Raw genomic sequence first — 25,713 nt, 5'->3', positions numbered from 1 at the left:
ACCGAGAAAATAGAGTGCATGTCAAGCTATGGTCTTCCCATAGTTTGCATGTCAAAGTGTACATGATGCTGAACCCCCAGTTGCTCCCCGAGTGCTTCACGAAGCTGCCCACTGCTCCTTAATTACTAAGGATGAGTTGAATGTAGAGAATAATTTCCCCAGAGGGATTAATACAGGATAATGTATTTATTTATCATAAAGACAACTACACCTTGAGGTGTCCATGCCTTTACTTTAAGAAATTACCACATTTTATTGTGTAAACAACTCACAGCTCTTTGTCATTCAGTTTATCGGAAAAGTTTTTGGGGAAAGTTGGCCTCCTGGATGGAAGCCTACGAAAGTCAGAACATCTCAGTTTGAAAGAGGGGCCATTACTGAACTCATTTCGGTCTTGACGGAGGAAGAAATTCCTGAATCCTTGTGATGAATCTGTCCAGGTGGGCATTTAATGTAATGTCCAATTTACTTGACATTAATGCTAACATCTGCTGTCTTAACTGTGGTTAGCTTCCATGACTAATGCAGGCCTAGTTGCTGACTATCTAAACACATTACCTAAATTAAACATTTGCAAGATCTCTCCATGGGAAAAAGTGTGTACGAGGCTTCCGGGAGGACCGACTTAATGATGAAAGCGATGTGTCACATAAATGATAGTGGCTCTCGGCTGGCGTGGTGGAGCACACTTATATGCCCTGATGTATGTTCCATGGAAAATAAACCAAACAGTGTAAAACTCAGGTAATGAATTATCTCCTTTAGATCATCTAGCCGCGTGTCCGCTCTGAGAAAGCATAATTCCCATCAGCCATAAACTATATAGATAATAGATCATATATAGAGAATAGTGTATATCCTTTTAGGTTAGCATGCAGGTACGAGGCTAGTGCCATTTTCAGATTACAATTGCTTGTGTCTTTCTATGTCAGGAACAAGACTCAGAACCATAGGATTATGAAAGGAAAAAACATTGACCTTCTGCATCTTCATGCATGAAATGCAACGATCTGATAATCCAGTAGTGTTTTTTTATCTGATGTGGCCTAAATCCATGAAAGGATTGGTCTTAAAATATTGGTTGGTTCTTCACAAATATACTAAATTGTCCTGGATGTAAATGCAATTTAACATATTTGATTTAATTCTTAATCAAATAACCATGTTTAAAGGACATTATTTTTTGGGGCAAATTAGAATGCATGCACAAGATGGCATTGCTGCAAGAACACAGACATCTCTGAGTGGAATAAAAACTGTACATAAAGGTGATAATGACTTTTAACAGGCGGTTGACCAAGACAACATCATAGAGTAATGATAACCTTATAGTGTGAACAATGCAGGTTGTTGTGTACCGTAGATACTTAATATATAATCCTACAACATGTTTTTTTTCTGTAGCCTTTTTCAGTGATGCACCTACTTTGTTTCACAAGAAATCGCATAAACAAATTGGAAAGGGAAGCATATTTCAGTGTTTCTCTATTAGCTGTAACGTAAAGAAGATAAGTCTGAAAATATCCCTTCTTACCTTGTCTCTAAGCTCCTACTATTTATTTAGAAAGAAAGCAGAGCTCAGTACAAACAACTTCTTTTAAAATAAATTATTGATTGCATGCATTTATGTTCTCTCTCCTCCTCGCAGCTCCTTCCAGAATGATGAGGACGATGAGGTGGCTAACAAGACGTGGGTGCTGACTCCCAAAGTGTTCGAGAGTGACGTCACACACATCCTAAACAGCCTACTAGACGGATATGACAACAAACTGAGACCTGACATCGGAGGTGGGTGCTGATTTCTCACAGATGATTTGTTGAAAAAAAGACGTAGCGTCTGTGATGTCACTTACGGACTTTTCTTGTTCTCACTTGAAGATAATCCATGATTGTGCAGTGGTGTGAACCCAAACTTTCTTAAATTTGTCGCTAAGAAATACATAAAGATAGATTAGAGAAGACTTTCTCCTTTTTTGGAGAATTTAGCAGCGACTAGAAAGGTGCACTTGGTATACTGCGGCTGTCAGCCTGACTTGTCTGCAAAGAGCACTGCTGTATTGTTTGATTGAATAAAAGCGACCCACAACTGGCTAAACCCTCGTCTAGACACCAAAAAAACACATCGTAGACAACACTTCAATCAAACACCATAACTTAAGGGGATGAATTCAGGCCTTTGGCTCATAATCACGTCATACAATCTACATCTGCGGTGTACAGCAGTCTGTGTATCGTTAGCTCCATTAGCTGTCAGCGGTAAACACGCATTATCCAAAACAAAAGACCAAATGAACCACTAATTAGTGGCCAAGGACAAATGAACGCACACACACACACAATCGATTGATGACTTTCCTGGTGGATAATAATTAGGTAGAATTGCATCTTAAAAGCGAAAGTTCACCACAAAATCCATATTACTTATTTTACCACTTCCCTGTGGTGAAATTCATCAAGTGTTTGAGAAATTAGCTCATGTTTTTTGAGCTGTAACGTCAGCTAGCTTAGTTGACACGGTTGACAAGTTTGGTACGTGATAATGAATACGGTTCTGACATAAAATGGCTAAAGTTCTGTGGTTTATCTTGAGTAACTGTGTCATGATACCTGGAAGGAGACATTGCTGTTCAGTCAATGCTTTGAGCACCCCAACGCCAAGTGCCATCTTGCTGCATTACATCTGAGAGAAGGCAGACCTCTCTAGGGTCGATATATTCAACAGTCAGCAACTCACAACAATGTAGATTAATAAATAGCACTAAAGGCAAGAGGAAAAATACATTTTATTTTTAATTGGGGATTAGCTGGACTGGAATTTGGGCATCTTTTTTTATTTTTAAGACAGGCTTGTGGTTAGCTTGATGACACGGTCATTAATCAGTGGGCTTTTAAATTATTCCTTATGCCCAAGAGTTCAGAGATTTCCCTCAAGAAGTCATTAAGATCCATTGGCTTCTCACATAACAAGGGGAATATGTTTGCTTTATATTTTACAATAAAAAGAAGAAAGAAAAAAAAACTTGATTTTAACGCCAATGACTCGGTACATTGCTTGGCGTCAACTCTGGGCCTTGGTTAGGAGAGCTCAGGTCATCAAAGATTAAAACTCCTGTTCCCTAAGGTACTTTCTTTCCTGACAACAGATAATCTGGCAGCAGCTTGTCAAATTAAACAACCAAAGTTGCGTTTTGTGGGCTTCGAGTCTGTGCTAAATGCTGCCTTAAGGAGTTTAAAATAACAATAATAATGCAAGTTACTGGTGGAAAAGACAAAAGGAAACTTGGCTGTTCTCTGGATCCGCAACTGGATTTAGACTCGATAAAATGCTATCAAACACCAACTCTAGTCACAGGAAGAACATGCCAAGGCACACCTACTCAGATGGCTCTCAAATGTGTATTTGGAAGTAGTTAATACAGGCTTCAAAAAGCATTTATGTCCTTTCTTAAAGTCTAATTTTCTCTGCATTACATTTAAATCAACTCAAAACACAATGTTTAGGACCTTGACCTGTGACTTGCCTCAACTTGGTGGTAGCTAGTAACAATCATGATATATAATAATAATAATAATAATAATAATAATAATAATGATTACCTCTGCTGCAAATTTTAAAAAAAACAATAGGAAATAATAATTACTTTTTAATTGCACTGCACTGGATGACCTATTCACTGGCTGTAGAAATTGAACATGGAGGATTTAATATGCACAGCATAAGAGTTCATTGTTTAGACCATGCTGGGTAGTACACGGTGTCCTTGTGTGTTGACGGGCATCCGGGCTGACTATAAATAATGTCTACCTGTGGCAATGTACATGCACGGATTATGGTCGCGGTCGCAAGCCTCGTCTTGTCGAGAAAGAGACAAGTCGCTTACTCTCTTCACTTTGAAAGACAGCTGGGCAGGGCTCCGTTGTCTGCACAAGTGCACGTATATCCTTAAGCCTGTCGCGTCCATCTGCAAGAGCAGAATAGGGAGATATTCAGTACCCTTGAATACTTGATGATTCATGGGTCAGCATTCCCGGGAAACTGGTTTAAGTCAGATCCTGTCACATACTCTTACAGAATAATACAGATATACCACTTTATATGCAGGCCGTGAATTGCTCCGTCATTTACTGTAAGGGAACAGGTTAGTGCTGTATTAAAGCGGCAAATGGTAAGAATGGATTTGAATAAATCCCCTAGCAGGATGTTGCTGTTACAAAGCATGTGTAACCCCTCAGCTGCTACGGCGTTCTATTTCTTTCTTTCTTTTTTACTGTTTTCTGCCAATTTAAAATGCACTGCAGCCTCCACTGCTGACCTATGGTGTGATATATGTGCTACCTCATCAACTACTTCTTCACACTTGCCACTGAGAGGTTATTGCTATCCCACCCAGGTTTCACTCACCTACCTTGAGGGAGCTCTGTTAAGCTTCCCTACTGCGACAAAAAGAGAACGATCCCTCAACGGCTTCTCCACCACAAACATGGCCAATTATTTGTAGTGGAAAAGGGCAACGACTAAGCTGGAGTACCACTGCCAAGAATTGACCCGATGCAGCTTTAAAGCATGACTAATGAATTGTTCAAATTATGGCACGAGATGAAAGCAGCTAATTAACATGATGTATACAGTAAGTCTGTTACACTGCTTTCATGGTTTCCTATACAATGTGTACAATGCTGTATATAATTTGACATATTTCATGAAGGGCAGCCTCTTTATACTTGAGACTTTAGAAGTGGGCTTGTGCTTTAAATTGAAGAGCAGCTCAGATCTGCTTTGAGGTGCGGCATCAGCCCAGAGAGCCACTGCGTAGCTGGGCGACTGGCTGCCACCGACTTAACTATCATCTTCAAACGCACTATGATCTAGCTCACTGGTGGTATTCCAGCTGCTGCCAAGTTACACAGCTACAGAGGAGTTATAATTAGCTGGCTATACTGTCATCTGATCCACCAACCAATCAACCAACCAACCAACCAACCAACCATACCAAGGAGGCAAAGCGAAGATTCTCCTCCACTTCTTAAATTGCTGAAATGCTGTGGATTTAGATTTGTTTCTGAATGTGCCACATCCTCTCTTTGAAGTCCATTGTGAGGCTCATTTAATTTTAATGCCCCTGGAGTCTACTGTACATATGAAAAATGAAGCAAATAGGACATTGAGAGAGATAGAGAAAGAGAGAAAATCCTTAGTTCTTAAATCATAATACATCCATAGCTTTGATAAAAAGTCATTGCCTTCTAAAACTAAATATGTTGTTTGATTTAATTCACATGTATAGAGAGCAACGGGGAGGACATGAGGGCGTACAGTGAGTTTAATAATTAGGTCAAAATAATTGCTCATGCTCGAGCTGTATTTGGTTATTCTGTGAGCTAATTTGTTCAGCCATTCACTGGGATGCTGTGTTCTCCGTGTGTGTCTTCACAGTGTTTCCTGATTGTTTATTCTCTGCACCTGTTCATGTTCCAGACTCCTCCTTCCCCTTTGATTGTAAAGCCCCGCCCTCATTGTTTCCACCTGTTCCTCGTTGACTAGCTGCAGTCAAATAATACCTTCTAACGTCTAACCCTATGTCATATGTGTGTCTCATATTCCTTTATGTTGTTATGGGTTTATACGCAGATTATAATCTGATCATAAAAATATGCAGACAACAGTTTATGAAACACAAGACAACTTGTTTTGACTTGATAGTGTTTTATTGTAATGGAACAAAATAGTTGATTCCAGAGATGATAAGCAGAAACATGACTCAGACTGAGCTTGTCCAGTTTAACTCTTTTATTAAAGCTTTTGTAACTGAAGTAAAGTAAAATAATGAGGGCTGAAGCTGCGGTTCAACACCAGAGAGAGAATATCAATACGTGACATGCATAGTTTGCCAGCAGGTTTAACGGATTATTGAAAGTATTTCCAAGTTCTAGCAAGGGTTATTTACATGGTCTGCGTTTGTCTTCATGATCGTTTGTTCTCATGAACGACCGAATGATACGTCACTTTAAATGTTGCCGCCGCAAGGAATTGTGGGTCGACATTATCTCCTTTCTTTTCTTAAAGGCAGTTCCAGTAGTTCCTATGCTAAAGGAGCTAAGTTAGGAAACATTGAAGGTCCTTTCCTTTGCGTTTAGAGAATTTGACTGGCATTTATGTACTTTCGGGTCATTTCCCTCAGTTAGGAAGGTTCCTAACCAAAAATAACTATTCTGCGGCCCCTGTCTTCTCCTATATATTTAGTCTGTATCTTCCCCTTGTCAGTTGGAGGATTGTCTTCTGTCTCCCATGTCTGTATGTCGCCTTCAAGCTGTGGTTGTATAGTGTTTGTTACCCGCACCAGTCTTTGTTTGTGACTTAGTTTAGAAAAATACCGTTTTGATTTTGCCTAACTGTGACTCCGGTCGTCTTCTCTGCTCCTGAGTCTCTGCCCCACCACACCCGGTCGTGTGTTGCATGTAGTATGACGTCTCAGACAGCAAGTAAACTCAGCACAGCTCCTTCATGTTCACTGGCATCTCGGAATAATGTAAAACACATTGACTTTCCAGTTGCCTGTATACAAGAATACACCTTGTTTATTTTTTTTATTAATGTTTTATTATTATTTTTAAATCATGTACGTATATGGATTTTCTTTTTACCAATTTTCCAGTCCGGGGTAACATATTTTCTGCATCACATTTTCAGTCTACACAAATTATAATAATGCTAAAAGAGTAATAAGCACTAGTAGTGGGAGTCAACAATTGTGTGTGCGTGATTTTGTTTGAAGATATATGTGCAAAGGCGTGGCGATGCAATGCACATGGATGTGTGCCTGTGTAACCCCCTTTACTGTATGTAGCTATCGCTCACGCTCCTGCTCCCATATCTTAACCCGGACTCTGTTCCCAGACATAGCGTCCAGTCATCCATAAAGATACACATTGTAGTGAAGTGCATGCAAGTGTGGTGATCCAGGCTGACTGGGAGGGTCTGACAGAGCCCGGCCGTCTGTTTAGCACCAAGCTTTCCACTTTCCTGAGCCAAACTGCTTCTGACGTCTGCCCATCTCACCAAGTGTAGGCAGCAGACACCAAGGTGTAATGCATGACGGTGGACTGATGTACACATGTGAGTGCTCAAGCAAAGAAAATGCATCCATACATGAAGAGTGCAACATTCAATAGTTTAACAAAGGAAAGACTATAGGACAGCACTCCAATCTTCCTTTTTTATATATTGCCACATAGACGCTTCCAGCAAGACGCCCTTATTCAGCATGCATTCTGGCAATTTCCTAACAATAAATGCTGGATAAGGGCTTCTTGCCCCATACATCCATGTGGTCATAATATAATATGTATAATAATGTTATATTAAACATTATTATAAATTATCAAATTGGGGTGCTGTCCTAGTCTTCCTCTTTTCATCATCTCCTTTAAGGATCCAGCACCCAGTCGTCAAGGTCTGGTGGTGAGTTTAGTGCTTGTGTCTCAACATTAAATAGCTTCTATTTTGTTTAACCGCTGCTCGTTTTTTCATCTCCATCGGGCTCAGCATTGTAATCCTTCCTTAAATCTTGTCAAGTCAGGATATTTACGAGGCACTTTCAGCAGAAAGGTGCGTCACTGTTGGAGCACCCGGCCTCAGCAGGTCTTTGAGAAAAGACAGTAACGGATTGGCAGCAGAGAAGAGCTCACAGGCATGAAGCATAGGAGAGTAGGAAAGGGATGGATGGGATGCTGCACAGGGCACAAAGGTATTGTGGGAAATGGGACAAGAGCTTGTCAGTAAATACAGATAAAGCACAAGGTTTTCTGACATTGGCAGAAGGCCTGTTTAAAGAAAGTGTCCCTGTAGGCTCTGACGTAGTCTTCTTGCAGACAAAGGAACAAGGTTTTGCATTTCATTAGCGCCATCTGACGCATCTTACACCTGGTTAAATCTCGATAATGTAAAACAGTGTCGTAAAAGCAAAGTGGGATCATTTAATTTATGTAATTGAATGTATAGTCTGGAGTGAACTGACTGTCATTACGTTTTAGAACGGACCTAAAGTGAATTAAGCCGGCAATTCCAAAAATATGAAATCAACATTGTTTTAGTTTGCAACAGGATACGACAACCATGTGACAAAATCAAACAACAAACAAACACCTACAATCTGAAAGTGGGTTATATATATGAAGATTGTTTTCTCCACTTGTCTTCACTAGAAATGTAAAGACATGTTGGGCTGAAATATCTGTTTTGCTTGAAATATTTTGATATGCTTTTCTAATATTATATATGGAAAGTTGGATATAGTGTTTTCCCATCTCTACTGGTTCTATTGCATTGCACCTTTGAATTTCTAATTGCATTTTTCTATTGTATTTGATGGATTTTCGCATGTGGCTTCAGTATAAAGATGTGGTTTCATATTGGATTCAATGCCTGATGAAGTCCATGACGAAATGTTGCATTTGCACTGAACTTAGTGCAGACAGTGTGCAATCGTTCAAAACTTTCTCCTGATTTCATCATACGCACCTGTCAATCAGGTGTCGGATGAAACTTAACATGGAATACCGCTGAACGCAAGCTGAGCAGTGACGCTGTCCAGCAGCTTCATATTCACTCATTCACAACAAAGAGATCATTTCCCTCTTTTTTTCGTCATTGATGCTGAAGACACAACTGATCAAGAAAACGTCCTGAAACGTATCGCGCACGTGCCTGATGGATAATTGCTCATCTATAAAACTGACATTCTTGTGCTTCTTCTCATCTTTTCAGTGAAACCGACAGTGATCCACACAGACATGTTTGTCAACAGCATCGGCCCAGTAAATGCTATCAATATGGTGAGTAATCCTGGACTATAGGGTTAGTATGGCGACATCTTTATCAATAATCAGGCTGAAACTGCATGTGTACCTAATGGAGAAAAAAACGTCTTTGGCCTACCTCCATCCTCAGGGAGCTGAGCCTAGAGGGTTGCTCTCTGGAGCTGACAGGGTTTCGCTGTCTTGCTCAAGCACACTCCAGCAGAGCAGATGCTTGCTGTCGTGGTGGATCGGTTGGTCCACATAATCACTATTCTGCCCAACTGTCCTTGTAGTGTTGCAACGCAATGCCGGTGTCAATCAGTTGCTTAAGCACTGGCCTTTGCACCAGAGGTTGATGCGTGATCCATTTTTTTTGCATCTGTGTTGCATGAAACACCTCTTGGTTCAAATTAGAAAAGCTGACAAACAGTCAAACAACACATGGGCCGGATCTCAAAAACAGCATATTCGCAAATGGCTCTGCGAGTTGGAAAATCCGAAGATGTTCGCACTTTGTGGTTGCCAAGAATTGCATCAGCGACACTCTGAGGTGTCACCTGAGCGCTTTGTGTATTCCAATCAATATACCAGGTTGTTGTTTTCCTTGGATCTGGTTCAAAGACACATTTTACCTTTTGATCATGTGATCTGTTTCAGTGGTGAAAGTGACACATTTGAGTTGTGTTCCCGTTGTGTTAAATGTGCTGTTTGTTTTTGATAAACCATTCTTTAATTAAAAGGTTGCATATGCAACTTTTAAAGTGTTTACCTCATCTACAAACACATTAGTCATTCTTATATTGCTATCCATTTTGGACACGGCAGTATTGGTCCTATTATAGTTTATCTCATTGTTCAGCTAGTGTATAGAGTACAACTGCTAAAGTAGCAATAGAATGAATAGAATAAAATCATGTTATTTCTTTCACCACTTTATTACTTCGAGATGCAAGAAGCTTTTTATGTCCACACAGCCAAGTCTGTGTAGCTTTTGTTCATGCACAACAGTTTCAGCCAATATGAGTGGGAGCACTGCTTTTTTGTGCAGTACCAGCTTCCAAAACCGATACACATATATATCAGCGTGGTCCTATTTATATAAATAACAATGTGATATGTTGGAAGTGAAATTCAGCTCTCACTTTCAGATAGAAATATCGTACTCCATGTGTTTTCTTTGTTTGCCATTTGTAATGTTGTAACAATGCACAGTAACGAATGAATTCTGGAAATGAAAACTGGGGAATATTAATACATCTAGCTGCCATCCTGCAGTGACGACCAAGAGAAGAGTTCATCTGATGGTGGCGAGGAAAACCATGTTTCGTTGGATAGAAAGAAGGATTAGCGAATCGGAGTCTCTTGCAAATCTCACATCGGCGTTGTTTTATGTGTCATTGTTTTCTGTAGCACGTCCCCGCTGAGAACCCACTTCTATTGTTATTCTGCAGAGCAGTCTGCTCTCCATGGTGGCGGCGTTCCGTTTCACTTAGTCTTAGCTAAAACACCCACTCTCAATAACTGCAGTCGCAGTGAAGTTGAAAGAGAAGCATTGATGGGATCAGTTAGAAAATGTGTGTTTGCGCTCACGGGAGGGTGTGACGAGGGCATCTCGCTGACACGAAACGATGACTGATCGCTTCACATTCCTGCGTAATTACCGTGGTTTGGCCAGAGCGTTTCACACCGTGACATGACAAATGTGGTCGGCAGATTTTTCTGAAGAGTCTTCAAAGTAAATAAAAAAATGTGTTCCTGATTGTATAATCAGGAACACATTTTTTTTTTATTTTTAATTATGCAGGAGGAGTCTTTTGAAATGTGGCCAATTTGTAACTCATGTTGGAGAGGGTGAAGTGGTAGGACAGACCAACAAGCTAGGAGGAGAGGGCGAGATTTGAAGAAGAAAGGGAATCATACATGTATATGCTTTGCAGCCACTAGAGCTGAACCGTTCTTAGGTGTTCTTGGATGCAATCAGCTGTTTGTGTTGAAAGAAGTGTGATTCTGTGAAAGATCTCAAAGTATAAATATGTAGGGTAGAAAAAAAAACAGTGATGTTCATTACACTCAGCAGGGCACAGACCCTAAGGCATTTAATCTTTCTCTCATCATTGGATTTGAACTCTCTGCCGGTCCTTTGTGGGGGGAAAACGGGATGTTGAAAGGATGGGAACGCAGCCTGGTGAAAACGCTGTTTTTAAAATCTCATTTAGGACTCTTTGGCATGGATTTACACTTTATTATTGGGCTAAGCTTTGTCCGGAAGTCAATGCCTCTATGCCCTCTTGCACACAAATCCCCGGATTTTTTTTTTCTCTCTCATGCCATACTTCACTTTGAACCTCTGGGCCAACCATTCCGAATAACAAAATAAACATGAAAGACCGATAGATCCCTCTCGCTCGCTGTGTCTCCTTTCCCTCTCACATTAGAGCGCGTCTCACCTCGGCTCTTCAACTCTGCTCATGCCGCTTTTCATCCCTCATACCTACATCCTGACGCGGCACACACAAGGTCTGAATAAGAGACAGAAGGTTTTGTCAGGCTCAGGACAAAGTGCTGCCAAGGCAGCAGGTTATGAGGTTAGATAACACTTGAGCCAAACAAGGGGAATTATTAATTGCCCCGTTGAACATTTAATTTTCAGGTTGAGGGCTTCAAGATGGTCTTTTTCAACAGAACTCTTTCGGAGGGACAAACGGTCTTCTTGGCCTGAATAGAAAACCCTCATGTATGAAGAGAAAGGTGCCTGCAAATGTGTCCCAGCAGTAAGTTTCCAGTGCCGTAGAGAACCGAAGAACCAGCGCGTTTGCGGCACACAATTCTATTTGATCTCAGAGCCACGCATTGGTGACAGCACTACTTATAAACAATAGGGCTTTTAAGGGTTTCCTGACAAACGGAGAGTTTCATCTCGTGTGTTTTATAGAAAGCATGTCAGCTTTTAAACTGAAACTTTTAACATAACAATTTGGGTAAAAAGCTTGTTTTGTCTGTCTTCAGGAATACACCATCGACATCTTTTTTGCTCAGACGTGGTACGACAGGAGGTTAAAATTCAACAGCACAATGAAGGTTCTACGTCTCAACAGCAACATGGTTGGGAAGATCTGGATCCCGGACACTTTTTTCCGCAACTCAAAGAAGGCCGACGCCCACTGGATCACCACACCCAATCGCATGCTTCGTATCTGGAACGACGGTCGAATACTCTACACCCTCAGGTGAAGTGTCAGGGATGTCTGAGATAACATATTAGTAATAGAACTGATTTTGGGTATTGCTCGTTTATCAGACCAACAGTTGGATTGATCGTGTGGCAGAATGATTTCATTCAGTTCACACCATTAAATCCCATCGAAAGCTTAAATTGTCTATCGTCATTATCCACACCATTATGGATCCAGTTAATTATATTAATATTATATAATCAAAGGATTAAAAAAATCTGATTCTTATTTTAGATTTAGTGCTAAAGACATTTTTTGGAAAGATAGCTAAGATACCAGGGTGTTTAACATCTATTTACATGAACAATTAGTTATAGTGCTCTCAGTTGAATAAAGCAGAAAACAATAGATAACAGTGCAAATTAGTCTCGATTCAACAATTTGAGCACAAAAGCTGGACTAAGAACTAACGATTACTGTACAGCATTTCATTTTTTATCCGGATTATTATCAATTTGTTGCCACCAAGGTGCTTCCAGCTCTTCCTGGAACCCACCAGAAGCAATGTGTGTACTTTAGAAAGTATACTGGAGTACCCAACAATTGACGGCCTCTCTACAAAACAGTGATTCATTGTAGTGATTATCCTGAACAGGCCTTGGGCAATTTAAAATTTCAGCATTTTAAATTCGACATTTATCAGCGTAAGTGTAATCTGTCTGACTGAAATGGGCAGGAAGTTGTTCGTGACAAGGGAAAACTCTTAACTGCTTCACCCTAAACTAATGTTTTTTGACACTCCTACACAGCATATGGTTTGAACATTTTACATTTTCCTATGATGTCTTTTTAAATGGTTTGAGTTTCAGAAATCTGTGGGAAGTTTCTAAAGAAAATAGAAATATAATGCTAAATATAGTCATTTCTGTGTTGTTTAGCGGCGCGATCTTGCCGGCTGAGCGATTGACTGGACTAATATGAAGCTAACACATGAAGCTAACGTGTGAAACGTGTAAAACAGGAGGACAGATCGAAGGGGAAATATGAATTGTGGTTATTATCATGTTTTGAATGCCGTTATAAATACAGCGGACGTTTACACTGACACCACAATATATCATCAGTGATAATAAGAGAGAAAGTGAACCTTTCTGGACTCAATCAAGCTGTGATGGATGTTCTGCTATGCAGAACGAATACTACCCCTCCACTTCATTCATTTGTTAAGGAACTCTGAATTTAACCACTGGTTAATTAGGATGACCGCTGTGATTGGGAGGACAATGATACATGGCAATGGCGGGTGCATGGATGGGTAAAGTCATTTAAGGTCATTCTCTCTTTAAGAGGAAGTTTAATGACTTTGCCTTCAAACACCCTCATGTGCGGAAAAAGAAGAGACGTTTGTGTTGCGAAGAAAAAAAACATCAATTTAGTTGTTAATATTGTGTTCATTTGGATAAAGATAGGGGTGCAATTCTGACTTTCCCAACACCCTGTTAAATGTAAACCATGTGTTTGTGTAATTATAAAAATGTATGCGTGTGTATGTATGTGTATATATATATAAATTTTACATTTACATTTCTGAGTCAGTGGATCCAAATATTGTATTTCTGCAGGTTAACCATCGATGCCGAGTGCCAGCTTAAACTGAACAACTTCCCAATGGATGAGCACTCATGTCCCCTGGAGTTCTCAAGCTGTAAGTTTGGCCATATGCTGATCCCCTACTGTTTTACCTCTTCCTCTGTTTCATCTCAAACACAGGCCCGCTGTGCCCGTGTACGAGTAACATATGAGCCGAACAAAGACATCATTTAAGGAATCATTATGCAACAGGTTTAGGATTTATTTTAGACCTCTCCAATCTCCAAAAAAATGAGTCACATGTGTATTTAGGGTTCACAGATTGATGTATGCATGTACACTATCTACAGCATGTCTTTGCCAGCTAAATTGATTTATTCATCTTCAAAGAGATCTGTGATATAACTATATGTGGTTACGTGTTACAATAGGCGATGTTTGAAGAAAAACATTTCTTAAACGGATTGTTAAATTCAATCAGTCATAGTATACACTGGCATTCATCAAGGGGATTGAATAATTTATGTCGTATTGCCAATTTGACCAAAGGCTAAGCACTGATTGATTTCCTCTGCACTTTGTCGATACTGTTCTAAAAAACATTTCCAAAAGTGACACAAATGATTGAACCCCCCCCTGCCCGAGTTAGCAGCGGATGAGGGGGGGTAAGTTATGCTAATGAGGCCGCTATGGATCTACAGAGAGATGCACCATGGGATATTCCCCAGAGAGAACGCTTCCTAAATAGCTCCAGAGCAACAAGAAAGAGAAAGCAGAGGGGTAGCGGGCCTAAAAATGGAACAGAAGCATTCATTTAAATTTGATGAAAGCCATGGATGTTTTCAGAACTTTGAAAATCGCTTGATGTACAGTACATGAGCTCAATCTCAGAGGCGGCAGGCGGAGCACCGAGCAGTGTGCAGCAGCGTATCACGCGGGCATTTTTTCATAAACACGTGCCACGCAGCATTCATTGCAGATTTCCCAGTGCCTGAACCTCTTTTGCAGCAGTTTAGGAGATTTTTTTTTTTTTATAGATATAGAGGTTTCACCATATCGTTTAAGTTTGCTGAAAGCGAATTCACAACATTGAGCTCCAGGAGCGTTGTAAAACCAGCTTACCAAAAGGACACTGAATCGATAATTGGTCCTGGATGCATTGCCGGCGAAGGGGCAGACTGTCCGCCTGCCTGGCTGTAATGGGGCGAATGGGCAGATTCTTCCATCCCCATCTCCTCTGAGGTTCAGCATTAATGGATGCCTGAGAGCACTTTAGTAATGAAGCCATTTAAAGTTCGAACTGTGGAAGCTTCACGTGCATTATTCAGGCCACTCCGTTGGCGGCTGCACACCGCTCGTACCTCGACTGACGACAACCTTCACATGATAAGGAGCCGCAGTTCCAAATTGAATGGACTATTAGTTTATGGAAGCGTAACAATGTGTTTTTTAATCCAAATGTGGAGACCACACATGCATTAAATACTAAGAAAGAACATTTGATTATGTTAAATGCCCCTCCATTGTCAAAGTGAATTAGCATTAGTGGGATTGTTATTGTAATTCTCACAATCAGAGAGCATCCTGTTAATGCAATACAATTTACTGGAATCCAAGTCACAGACAGACGTGGATCAATTTAGTAAATTTTTGCTTTTAAGTCGGCTGAGTGTTTCAGCTTTCCATTTTTCGTTCCACAGATGGACTGCATATTTTGTCAGGAGTCTGTTAGATGAGGATTCTTTCATGAAACACTTCCCCCTCCAAGATTACTGACTTTGTCAGGATAAATCACTCTCAAATAGAACAGACTGTGCTCGATGCTTTTGTTTTATATCACACAGTTCTAAAAAAACACATTGCTTATGATGCAAAAGGGCTCATCGAAGGAGTCAAGTCTTAAGGAAGCAATGTTAGTCTTCGTATTACATTCTGTCATTTCTGCACCAAGCTTCTGACAAAGCTCCATTAAACTGTGTTCTTCCCTGTTCAGATGGCTACCCAAGGGAGGAGATTGTTTACAAGTGGAAAAGAAGCTCGGTTGAGGTTGGGGACATTCGCTCCTGGAGGCTCTACCAGTTCTCCTTCGTGGGCCTGAGAAACACCTCTGAAGTCGTCAGGACTGTCTCAGGTAAGAACACGTGTGTTTTGCTCATGAAAATCCTACTCATTCAGTAAAGGCTGACTGAATATTCACAATCGTTGCCAGTCACACATTGCTTGTGTGACATAAATGATGTATTGATCTGTAGGTGCGGCATGACACGACATTCATGTCGGGCATGATGTATTTAATCGGATGGAGGCAGGAGCGTGCAGGCAGCATCACCGCAATGTGTTCATGTGGTGGAATTTCATCCGTGACAATATGGGAGGCATTATTATTACTCTCAGGCTTAGCCATGCGTGCCAGTGACTCGAAACTTGTTGTGAAATAAAGTCGATGTCTCTCTGACGCTCTCAAAATTGACCTTCCTCTTCCAAGTCTGATCTGTAAACAATCACAGTGGTACCAAAGGCTGATCTGGTTTGCGTCTGTTGCTAGAGGTTATAACACGACCATTTAGAGAATCCGAGACATGACTCATGATGTTTTATCCACTTTTAGTTCACACTTTTTTCCAAGTAAAATCCATATTGGCTACGTCCTGCATATATCACTACCCTGTGAGACGGCCACACAGATGCTGCGGGCGCAGTGGGATGTAGTAGTGGGATGTATTGTTCTTACAACACATATCCTTTGTGCACTTTTTATACAACATTCAGATTCCACTTTATTGTCATTGCACATAGTACAAGTACTGTGACAACGAAATGTAGTTTGCATCTATCTAGAATGCAAAAGAAGCAGTTAAGGTGCAGTGTGATGGATAATATGATATAGACAGTGGTGGATACTATGATAGACAGTACGGACAGTATACAATGTTAACATGCAAGATAACGGTTTTACATGTCTTGTCTATCTTTTTTGTGGCTTTTGATTAAATACTGTATCTTACGGATTGTAAAATACTGTCATTAACAGTGTATATTTAATTATTTCTGAGCCCGAGGGCAACGTGACGTACAGTACAGTTTGTGGCCACTACTCCTAAATATTTTTGAAATGTCTCAACTATTCATTTCAATTCAATGTATTTAGTTCAAACAATTAATTCAGAATGAATGCAAGAATATGAATGCTTGCTTGAGGAGAAACAGCTGCTCTTCGCTGGCTCGTGTCGATGTTTTAGAAGGGGGCCACTGTGTATGCATGCACGCAAGCTTGTTTGTATTCATGAGATATCGGTAAATAATGTATGTAATGCTCTTCAAGCAATTGATTAGGCTTGTCTGTGGTGTGACTCAAAGATATCCTCCCTGCAGAGATTAACTTTGGCCAGAGGTGAGTTCATGCTTATTAGATGAGCTGCATTATCCAGAAGTACTGATATTGGAAATACGGCCTATTATATATGTAATATATAAGTAATATATCCCCTCATGAATCCTACTGTTTAAACTCTTGGAAAGAAATAAAGCCATTTCTGCAAATTTAGTGACGCTAAAGAAAGAAAAGCGGTTTCCCGATAAACACTTCTTTTTTTTTAATCTACAACTTAATCTCCTTTTTATGAGATGGTGAATTTATCCTTGTCTTTCTGTTATGCGAGTATTGATCAGGGGGAATGGATGAGTTTTGGCCGTACTCCCTCTGGTTAGAATGTGCTACCGGCTGGAAGGCTACAGAAAGTGAAGTCTTGCTTTCAGAGATGTGACAGTAGACTCGTTATTCTTGCATTTCATTTGCAGCTCAGCATCCAGTCATTTAGCATACGGCTTACCTTTCATAATAAAAGCCCAGTCTGCCTTGTGAGGAGCACATACCAGAGTGACACAGACCATCAGTAGAGTAAAAAAACAACAGATTTGAGCTCGATCTCAGTACAATTTCTAAAAAGGCACACACTCTAAAGACATAGGAAGACAATGTATTGCCGATAGCACATTGTAGAGGCCTGCAATGTAGTTTATTATTAGAAGTGTTTCAACAGATATAGTGTCAGGCACATTGAATCACAGGCCCTGGCTACACTTGTCTTTTCAATGTGACTTTAATTCCCTGTAATTATTCCCCGTCTAATGAAATGGCCGTACAACAGTGGATAAACATGTTTTATTTCCCATACATTTAATCCCAGCATATTCACTAATTTCCTCCCTGCAGGATCAGTGTACTTGTTTTAATGAAAAACAGCCGCGAACACGGCTGCACAAAGATGCGTTGATAAACACATTTTCTAATCTCCACAATAAAAGTCCCCCCATTATTGAGTAGGTTTGGGCACCAGCCCCACATTCCCTCCTCACTTAGGAACTCCCATTTGTTGGTTAGATGATGCAAGCCTTATGTTGGGATTGACCCTCCACACTCAATGCAAGCCTTTTTAACTGAAGTCCTAATTAGTGTTATTTAGTTGTATATTTAGTCTGTTACTTTAATTCCCAATGTATCCTACTCGGATATACAACAACATGTCAGTGTTTAAAATCTCCAGGGGAAAAACACCCAATGTATTTCCTGAATGAATGTTGTTCAACCGATTCTCAATGCAGGCGGACAACTAAAGAAATTGCTTTAAATTTGCCTCCCGAGGGCCAACAAACCAAGCTGCATCAGAGATGCACAGGAATACACTTGTATGCCCTTGCACGCGCAGTCGCCATGGGAATAACTGAACTCACCCAATCGTTCTGTAATTCGCCGCAGTTCAACAAAGTGTCACTGACACATAACGCGACCGCACACCCTTTACACAGTGCATGTGCGTTGTAAAAATCCTGGTGCAAGTTGATTAAAAAAATATATATTTCTATATATACAAAATAATAAAAAAACAAACAACATGCTCTTACATTTTCCTTCTGTTTCAATCACACCATTTTGAAGTGACAACGTGAAAAGGCAATCTGTGTAGGAGGCCGAGCTGTAGTGGAGAGTTTGCAGCGTCCTCTGACTCTCCCTCTCTCTCTTATCTGGTTTGTTATTTCAACAAACAGCCATCTGCTCTCTTGTCAGAGCAGCAAGCCTTGGCTGTGGCTGAGAGACCTCTTGTCTCATTTTGCAGTCCGTTTGGGTATCTGACCTGCTTCAAGATTCATGAACACAACATCTGTCTCAAAAAGCAGTCAGTTAGGGCCTCATAATCACCCCGTCGTCTCAAGTACTCGCCATGCAGTCGGCAGCACTCCGAAAGGTATCCTGGACATGTAGAGATATTCCTTAATCTGCTGTATCATCACAAGGTACGTTTGTCCATTTTAAATGTTGACTAACATTGTTTCAAAATAATACAAAATAGTCACTGGTGGGCAAGATCTTTTGACACAAAATGCTCATTACCACTATTGCGTGAACCTGTTCTGCTGGGAAATCATTTAAAATCCTCTTTTACTGTTTTCAATGTACCTCATCTGCTTGAACTACCAGATTCATGTCTTAAGTCACCTTCATATAGCTTTGTTTGCTCATTTTCAATCTTCGTTATTGTGTGAAAGGTGCTACAATTGTAGTTTTCTTTTTTTATGTAAAGGGCAAACACTTATCATCTTTGTGGTTGTTGTTAAATTGACTAAAGCCACTGTGACTGCTGCATTTTCTCATTTTGACTGAAGGAGTGTTGTTAGCGGAAGCCCCTAGAGACTATAGAGTCGGGTGACTGTCCTTCAACCAGACAGCCCTGGGCTCCGGCATTGGATGGTGTGTACAATACTGTGTTGTCCACTAGCAAGACACTGAATCCCCCTTAGCTGAGGGTTCTTTGTCCGGCCCGGAAGGTTTTAGTTAGCTCCAGATATTCTTTTGTTTAAAAGAATCCTCTTCTGCACAGTATTCCAGGCCAAGCACTCTGCTGAATCACCATCAGTGAAACTGAATTGAAATGGGTCAGGTGAGGCAACAGAGGGACACATAATGGTAAGCTAAGCAGACAGGCAGGCAGTGTGAATTGGCCGTATCCCGGCAAGGAAGACTGCAGCAAATAGTCAGAGGAAGAGATTCCTTCTCATTCTGTGAGACAAGCGAGTCTCTCGACTTGGACACAAAAACTACTCTCGCTTTAAGGAATCTATGCTGGTCCTCTGAGTATATTCTTTCCTTGCATGATTAAAGGATTGAGTGATATTGTGATTAAAATGGGCTGGACCGGTGACATGCCATCTGCTGCTCTCATCCAGTTGTGTTGTCGCTGTTTGTAAAGGTTTTGTCTGTTTTTTTTGTTTTTTTTTATTTTGTTCCTCTTCCTCCTCACAACCAGTGTCCAAAGGACCGGGTCTCTCAACATGTCACTTCACATCAGAGCCGCCTGCACTCTGCCTGGAAGCTCATACCTGCATTTACAAACACAGACACACACACACACACACACACACACAAGCACACATTTGGATCCACGTACACAATTGCATAAAAAAAGCAAAGAAAAGAGAGAACATTCACTCCTGCTTGTGACAAGCAAGGACCCTTGAAAGGATGCCAGTGGACAGAATAGAAGAAAAAGAAATAAAGACCATTTTTGAGGGGAGGACAGCCAGGGCACTGGATGCACAGCTAACGTTGCTGCTACGTTAACTCCTCAGTGGCCGGGTTAAGCTTGGTGCTGGGAGCTGTGTTCTCACCCATCTGCCAGGCTGGAGTTCAGGGATGAACATCACAGTGCAGACAAGGACACAGAGAGAGGAGAAGCAAAAAAAAAGAGAACGCTGTGGAAGAGCAGCAGTGGAGAAATCATAGAGAGGTGACGGGGATAAAATGGAAAGAGGTGATAGTTGTGGCATTTTATTGGTCCTGCGAAGAAAAATTGCAAAACTGAATCCACTTTGCCAGTTTACAGAGGTCAAGTGTGTCGGGATGTGAGGCTGTGGGCGAGATGCATGGATTTCCTGCATCTGAGGTTATATTTTGGGGTCTTATGTCTCAGCAACTACACAAGCAACACTATAGAAACGTATACTCCAATTATCCGTAGTCTTTTGCAGACAATTTAGATATTTTAAGTGGACGACTGTTTTTTCTTCTTCATGCAGATTACCATGGAGTTGTGTGCATGTATTGCATGAATACAAAGTAATGAATCAGCCATGGTCGTTATTCATCAAATGTTATTTAATTTTTCAAAAAAACAGCACAGCTGTTTTCTAATGCCTGACTTTAAGTTACTGTACTATTACTCGCCACTTCACGAGGGCAGCTTCATCCTCAGGGTTTTTGCCCGTGTGCATTTGTGTTCTGTCCCCATCACGAGCAGCCATAACTGTGTCTCATTGTTCCAGTAGACTCCATGGAGGAACACTGAGTTTCCTTGCTGCATCTCAGGAGCTTGTTTTTTAGCAGTTTGTCACAAGCTGCTAGGAGACAACGTTTCTTCATTGCGAGAATATTCATTTCTTTGTCCCGTCCTGATTTGTGAGTGAACTGACATGCAGCGTCAGCCTCAGGTAGCCAACCAGAACCATTAAAAAAAAAATCTCATTGGGATTATTTGAACCCCATTTGTTTCGGAAAGACTCCATAGCCATATCATTGGTCTACTGCTGTAACCGTGATCACTATAAGTTCACACTGTATTGTAAATGTAGTACTGGTTAGTAATATACTGTACAATACATGTAGTGACTTCAATTTACTAACACACAATCAGAACTTAACAAAACTAATGTTATTATTTTTATCGCACCTTGAACGCCAATGGCTCCAACAAAAGCGGTGCGGTTGCGTTAATACGCTATAGTGTTGTCTTCAATTGATATCGAGGCGGTCAAAGGAGATGCATTGTGAGGGGCAAACCAAGAACGCCTGATTTGTTTTTTTATATAGAGAAATGGGCGATTAGTCATTTTGTCTCATGTCTGATAAATGTAGCCCTTGTGGTGCTTTTACAATAACTATCAAAACCTACCACCGGGATCTCTCTGAGGTTGTTAACCATCTTCCCGGCACATTAGAGGAACAAATGAGCTTAGAAAAAGTACTTGCTTGGATTGCCAAGAAGCTTTTCCCTTTGAGCATAAAGGGAATCAATGCCATTCGTCGTCTCTCTTTCTAGTTCTGTTGCTAGCCTCACTTTTCTCTGCAGTGAATTGTGGGATGGTTTAAACAGGACTTGTGCTTAATTTGTGGTTTTAGCTGAGCACAGATGTGCGCTATGTGCATCAGCCGGCAGTACGTATTTCTGGGTGTTTGACAGTATTCAGAGTGCTTTGGTCCGCGCCTGTGTCCATGAATTAATGCATGCTTCTGTGTCCATTTGGTTGCATGCACATTTCACTGTGCGCTCTCCGCTGGATACAAGCCTTTTATTTTTTTTATTTTTTTTTTACGTATTGAAAGCTATTCTTAGAGTGACCTTCCAAAAGCCATGCCGTGCTGCCCTGTTGTCTGTGTGCGGCCGCCTGTGTGATTCAGTTTGAGTGGAGAACGCCCAGGGATACATCAGTGGCTCTCTCCAGATTACGGAGCTCCACAGTTTGCAGATGATTCGTTGATGGGGCGAATCTGGAGGCATTGTGGTTGAACGGAAGTGGCCCAGCGAGGGGAAGACAGTCGGCCAAACAAACACATGGACGCCCGTGCACACGGTGTATCTAAAACACACTCATGTATGCACACCCACTCTCTGACACGCTTAAGGATTTCCCTTATAGCAAAGCAGAGTGCATCTTTAGGTTCTTCGAGCATAGTTGATTCCTCAGCGACACAAAACGCACTCTTACACACAACTAGAATAGATCCAGTTGTGCTGCGACACGAGCCTTTTTGACGTCACATTCGGGTTCATGTATTTCATAGCGTGTCCCCCGGAAGAGGAAAACCATTGCCGTTGGGTCCTCGGATAACATTTCAGTGTCGCGGCAGCAGTATGTCATGATTAGTGGGGTTTCATCAATGTTGGTATGTGTCGCTATTGCAAGGCCGAAACCAAAAAGCTCATCTTTTGAAATAAATCAATTTAAAAGAGAGGGGGGAACAAACGTGGGACAATATTGTCTTGGTCTCAGGAGGTTTGTGAAATCCCCAGGCGGTGGTGTGGCAACGGGCACGCCGCATAGGAGCTCAATAGCAGACATTCTAAGCAAATTAAAGGGAAAATGTTATAAAAATTCCTCGAAACAAAATGATGCCACCGAGGCAAGGACGCTTGTCACCACCTGCCTGGTTTAATCAACAGATGATGGAGGGAGACAAAAAGCAATAAAACCAGAATGCCAATAGCTTTTTTTAATTCTTTATTTTTGTATTGTTTCAGAGACATTGCATCCCTGATCCAATAAAACACATGTGAAAGCTCCAGCATATTGTGCCAAATTATTCCAGTTTCCAGGTCATACATTGTCGTGATGACAACACTTCATTCTGGGAAAAAGGCGACGCAATATGAGATTGAGGAATATGCAGATGCATACAGAGCAGGACAATGTTTAAAATATCACTCTCCCTTCAAGTTTACGTCAAGCATTTGTTTCGAATCCTTCACTCGGATACAATTCCCGCATCGCATTCACCGAACAAGTAAACTTTCGAGGAATGTTTGAATCAGACGTAACATGAAAAGACGACGCAGGCGGTGCAGAATACGTCACCCGTGACTATGCCGGATATGAAAATAGCTAATCACAGTAATACAACGTTGTGGTTGTTTCATCAGATGACAATCACTCCATCTTTGCTGAAGGAAAAAGGTTAAGAAGCGCTGAAACAATCCATTAGTCGCGGTGCGGCTCTGTTGCTATAATAGCTGCTCTGTCTAATCTCTTCCTGCCTTCATTCTCTCTCTCTTTCTCTCTCTCTCTCTCTCTCTCTGTCTCTCTCTCTCTCTCTCTCTCTCTCTCTCTCTCTCACTCTCTCTCTCGCTCGCTCCTGGGTGATAGTTGTGATGGGCATGAGTGGGAGGCAAAACGCTCTGACTCAGCCAGAATCCTCCTTTTGTGAAGTTAAATACCAATTTACACTCCTCCCCATTCCTTCTCCCATCTTCCACGAGCACATCCTCCTAACCAGCCCCGTACAGTCGCAGTATTCACTTTTACAAGTGTCTGCTCGCTCCTTTCTCCCTTCTCTGCTCACTCTTGCAAAAGAGATGGTTTTTATTTAGCTGCCCGTGTATTCCTGTGTCCTATTTTTTTTTTTTTTTTACAACCTCCCCCTTTTCTCTCTCTCCCTCTCCCTCTCTCTCTCTCAGTTGGCAGGCTAATAAGATGGTAATTAAAACCTGGAAACGGAGAATGGTGATATGCCATAGGAGAAGCGACTGCCTCGGGAGAGTAAAGCTTTGGTTTTCCTCTCCATCGACCAGCACCTGCATTTAAAGAAGCCCTGGGGTGCACAGCTGAGAAGCACAGATTTAGTGAAATAGATTGCGTTCTTGTCTTTGTGGTATGTTGGATTGCCTATGCACTGTACTTTTTTGAGGACATAACGTAAAGCTCACAGGAATATGGATTGAAGATGGATATTGAAGGTCGAGCAATAGAATATGATTCAGTGTCAAAGGCAGCCCACTGCTCCACTCATGCAACTGACTTCTTTTGCACTTCCACAGCACAATGGTAGTTGCACCATGAGTTTCAAGTGATAAACTAGGATGACGGAGAGCGAGAGAGGGAGAGTTTCGGTTGCTGTTTTTTCGGTGGAAAATGCCGCTGGCAAAAATGGAGGTCATGGGGCGGAGAGAGATCCAAGATTTCAAAAAGAAGAAGTTGAAAAAAAGAAGAGATAAAGAGAAAACGGGTCAAAGCTGTTTGTGTCCTCCTTGACTTCTGCTGGTGCAGCTGTCATTATGAAACCTGCTCGCAGTGTGAAGCACTGAAGGGGTTGATGGGGTTGGACTTCGATTCTGACAAGAGGAGAGGGAGAGACTCTGTAAGCCTGAAGGTGCAGGAGGGGAGATAGTCACACATGTACTGTAATTCATGATTAAATGTTCTATTGGATGCTTGGACAAATGTTCTCCTGCTGCCACTGCAACCACATTGGCTGTTACTGCTATTGCTATAACTGCTGCATGTATTCATACTGCTTCTCATGCTACTACTTGGGATATTCATTCTTCCACGACAACTACTTCCAGTATTGCGTCTGTAGTACACTACATTTTCACATCTTTCTGAAATGTTATGCACAAAACAATTCATTGAGAAAATGAAGGGACAAATTCATTAATGGTGGAAATAAAGTGTTCCTACCCTAAACTGTGTACACAATGTTGAATATGTTCAATAACAAGTATGTCCTAAACATTTTTTACTTAAACGCTATAAGTAAAAGTACAGAAGTATTATTGGGTAAGTGTATATAGAAGTAAAAATACTCATTATGCAGAATTTATATTAGTCATATTCTGTTTTAGTTTTACTTGTGGCTTATTGTAACACCAATATTTCTATGTTAATAAATGTAAAGCTGATTTAACTTATTTACATACTTTTAGAAATATGATTTATAACGATACATTATATGTTATTAACTGATCATAATAATGTAAAATAAAAGTAACAATAAACTGTAGCTTTCAAATAAATCTCGATAAGGAAAAAATGCAACATGTTGTGAAATGTGCAGTGCAGTATGAAGTCCCTTATAACTGTACTTAATACAGTATTTTAAGTACTTAGTTAAACTTGAACATAGACGACAAGCCTGAATATATTACTCAACAACAATACACAAGTACCTGCACAGCAGGAGTACAGAGTAGCTAGTGCTTAGCTTTGAATGTATTTATGTTAACAGTGCGACTGTAAAGTGGAACAAGAAGGTAAATGTTTTTTGAGAGATATGCAGAATGAGGTACTTTCTAAAATCCACTTTGCGTCGGCTTTTACTGCAGCGTGAATGGAGTTTATGCGTGGACTGCATGCACACACACACACACACACACATGAACTTTAACAGTCTCTTCTCGGTACCCTGTTGGCACAGACGGAGCTGGTTTAGAGGCTAAAAGCATTGAAGTTGATGCCGCTCTGCGGAGCCATTGTTCCTGGGCCAAAACCTCATCGCTCAATTAACTGTCGTAAAGTTTGGTCCTCAATGTTCATCTCACTCAGCTTATTGGCCTTGCGTAATATTCTGCATCCCAAGGTTTCTAAGTAATTAGCTATAAGAAAGAAG

At 40.9% G+C, this 25,713-nt stretch overlaps 1 protein-coding gene across 4 annotated transcripts in view; it reads left to right on the top strand.

Annotated features, from left to right (window-relative positions):
• The window catches only part of gabrg2 (gamma-aminobutyric acid type A receptor subunit gamma2), a 49,068-nt gene that overhangs the window by 7,301 nt on the left and 16,054 nt on the right, over positions 1–25,713 (top strand). For all 4 annotated transcript variants that reach the window (XM_068599788.1, XM_068599786.1, XM_068599785.1 and 1 more), the window contains exons 2-6: positions 1,649–1,788; positions 8,765–8,832; positions 11,803–12,023; positions 13,592–13,674; positions 15,553–15,690. In XM_068599788.1, coding sequence (XP_068455889.1) covers positions 1,649–1,788; positions 8,765–8,832; positions 11,803–12,023; positions 13,592–13,674; positions 15,553–15,690 — 650 coding nt within the window. The remainder of the gene's footprint in view (positions 1–1,648; positions 1,789–8,764; positions 8,833–11,802; positions 12,024–13,591; positions 13,675–15,552; positions 15,691–25,713) is intronic.

This window comes from Clinocottus analis, unplaced genomic scaffold (genome assembly GCF_023055335.1).
Source record: "Clinocottus analis isolate CAN_PGR_092001 unplaced genomic scaffold, fCliAna1.0.p SCAF_5, whole genome shotgun sequence".
Taxonomy (NCBI): Eukaryota; Metazoa; Chordata; class Actinopteri; order Perciformes; family Cottidae; genus Clinocottus; species Clinocottus analis.
This window is presented reverse-complemented; position numbering and strand designations above follow the sequence as displayed.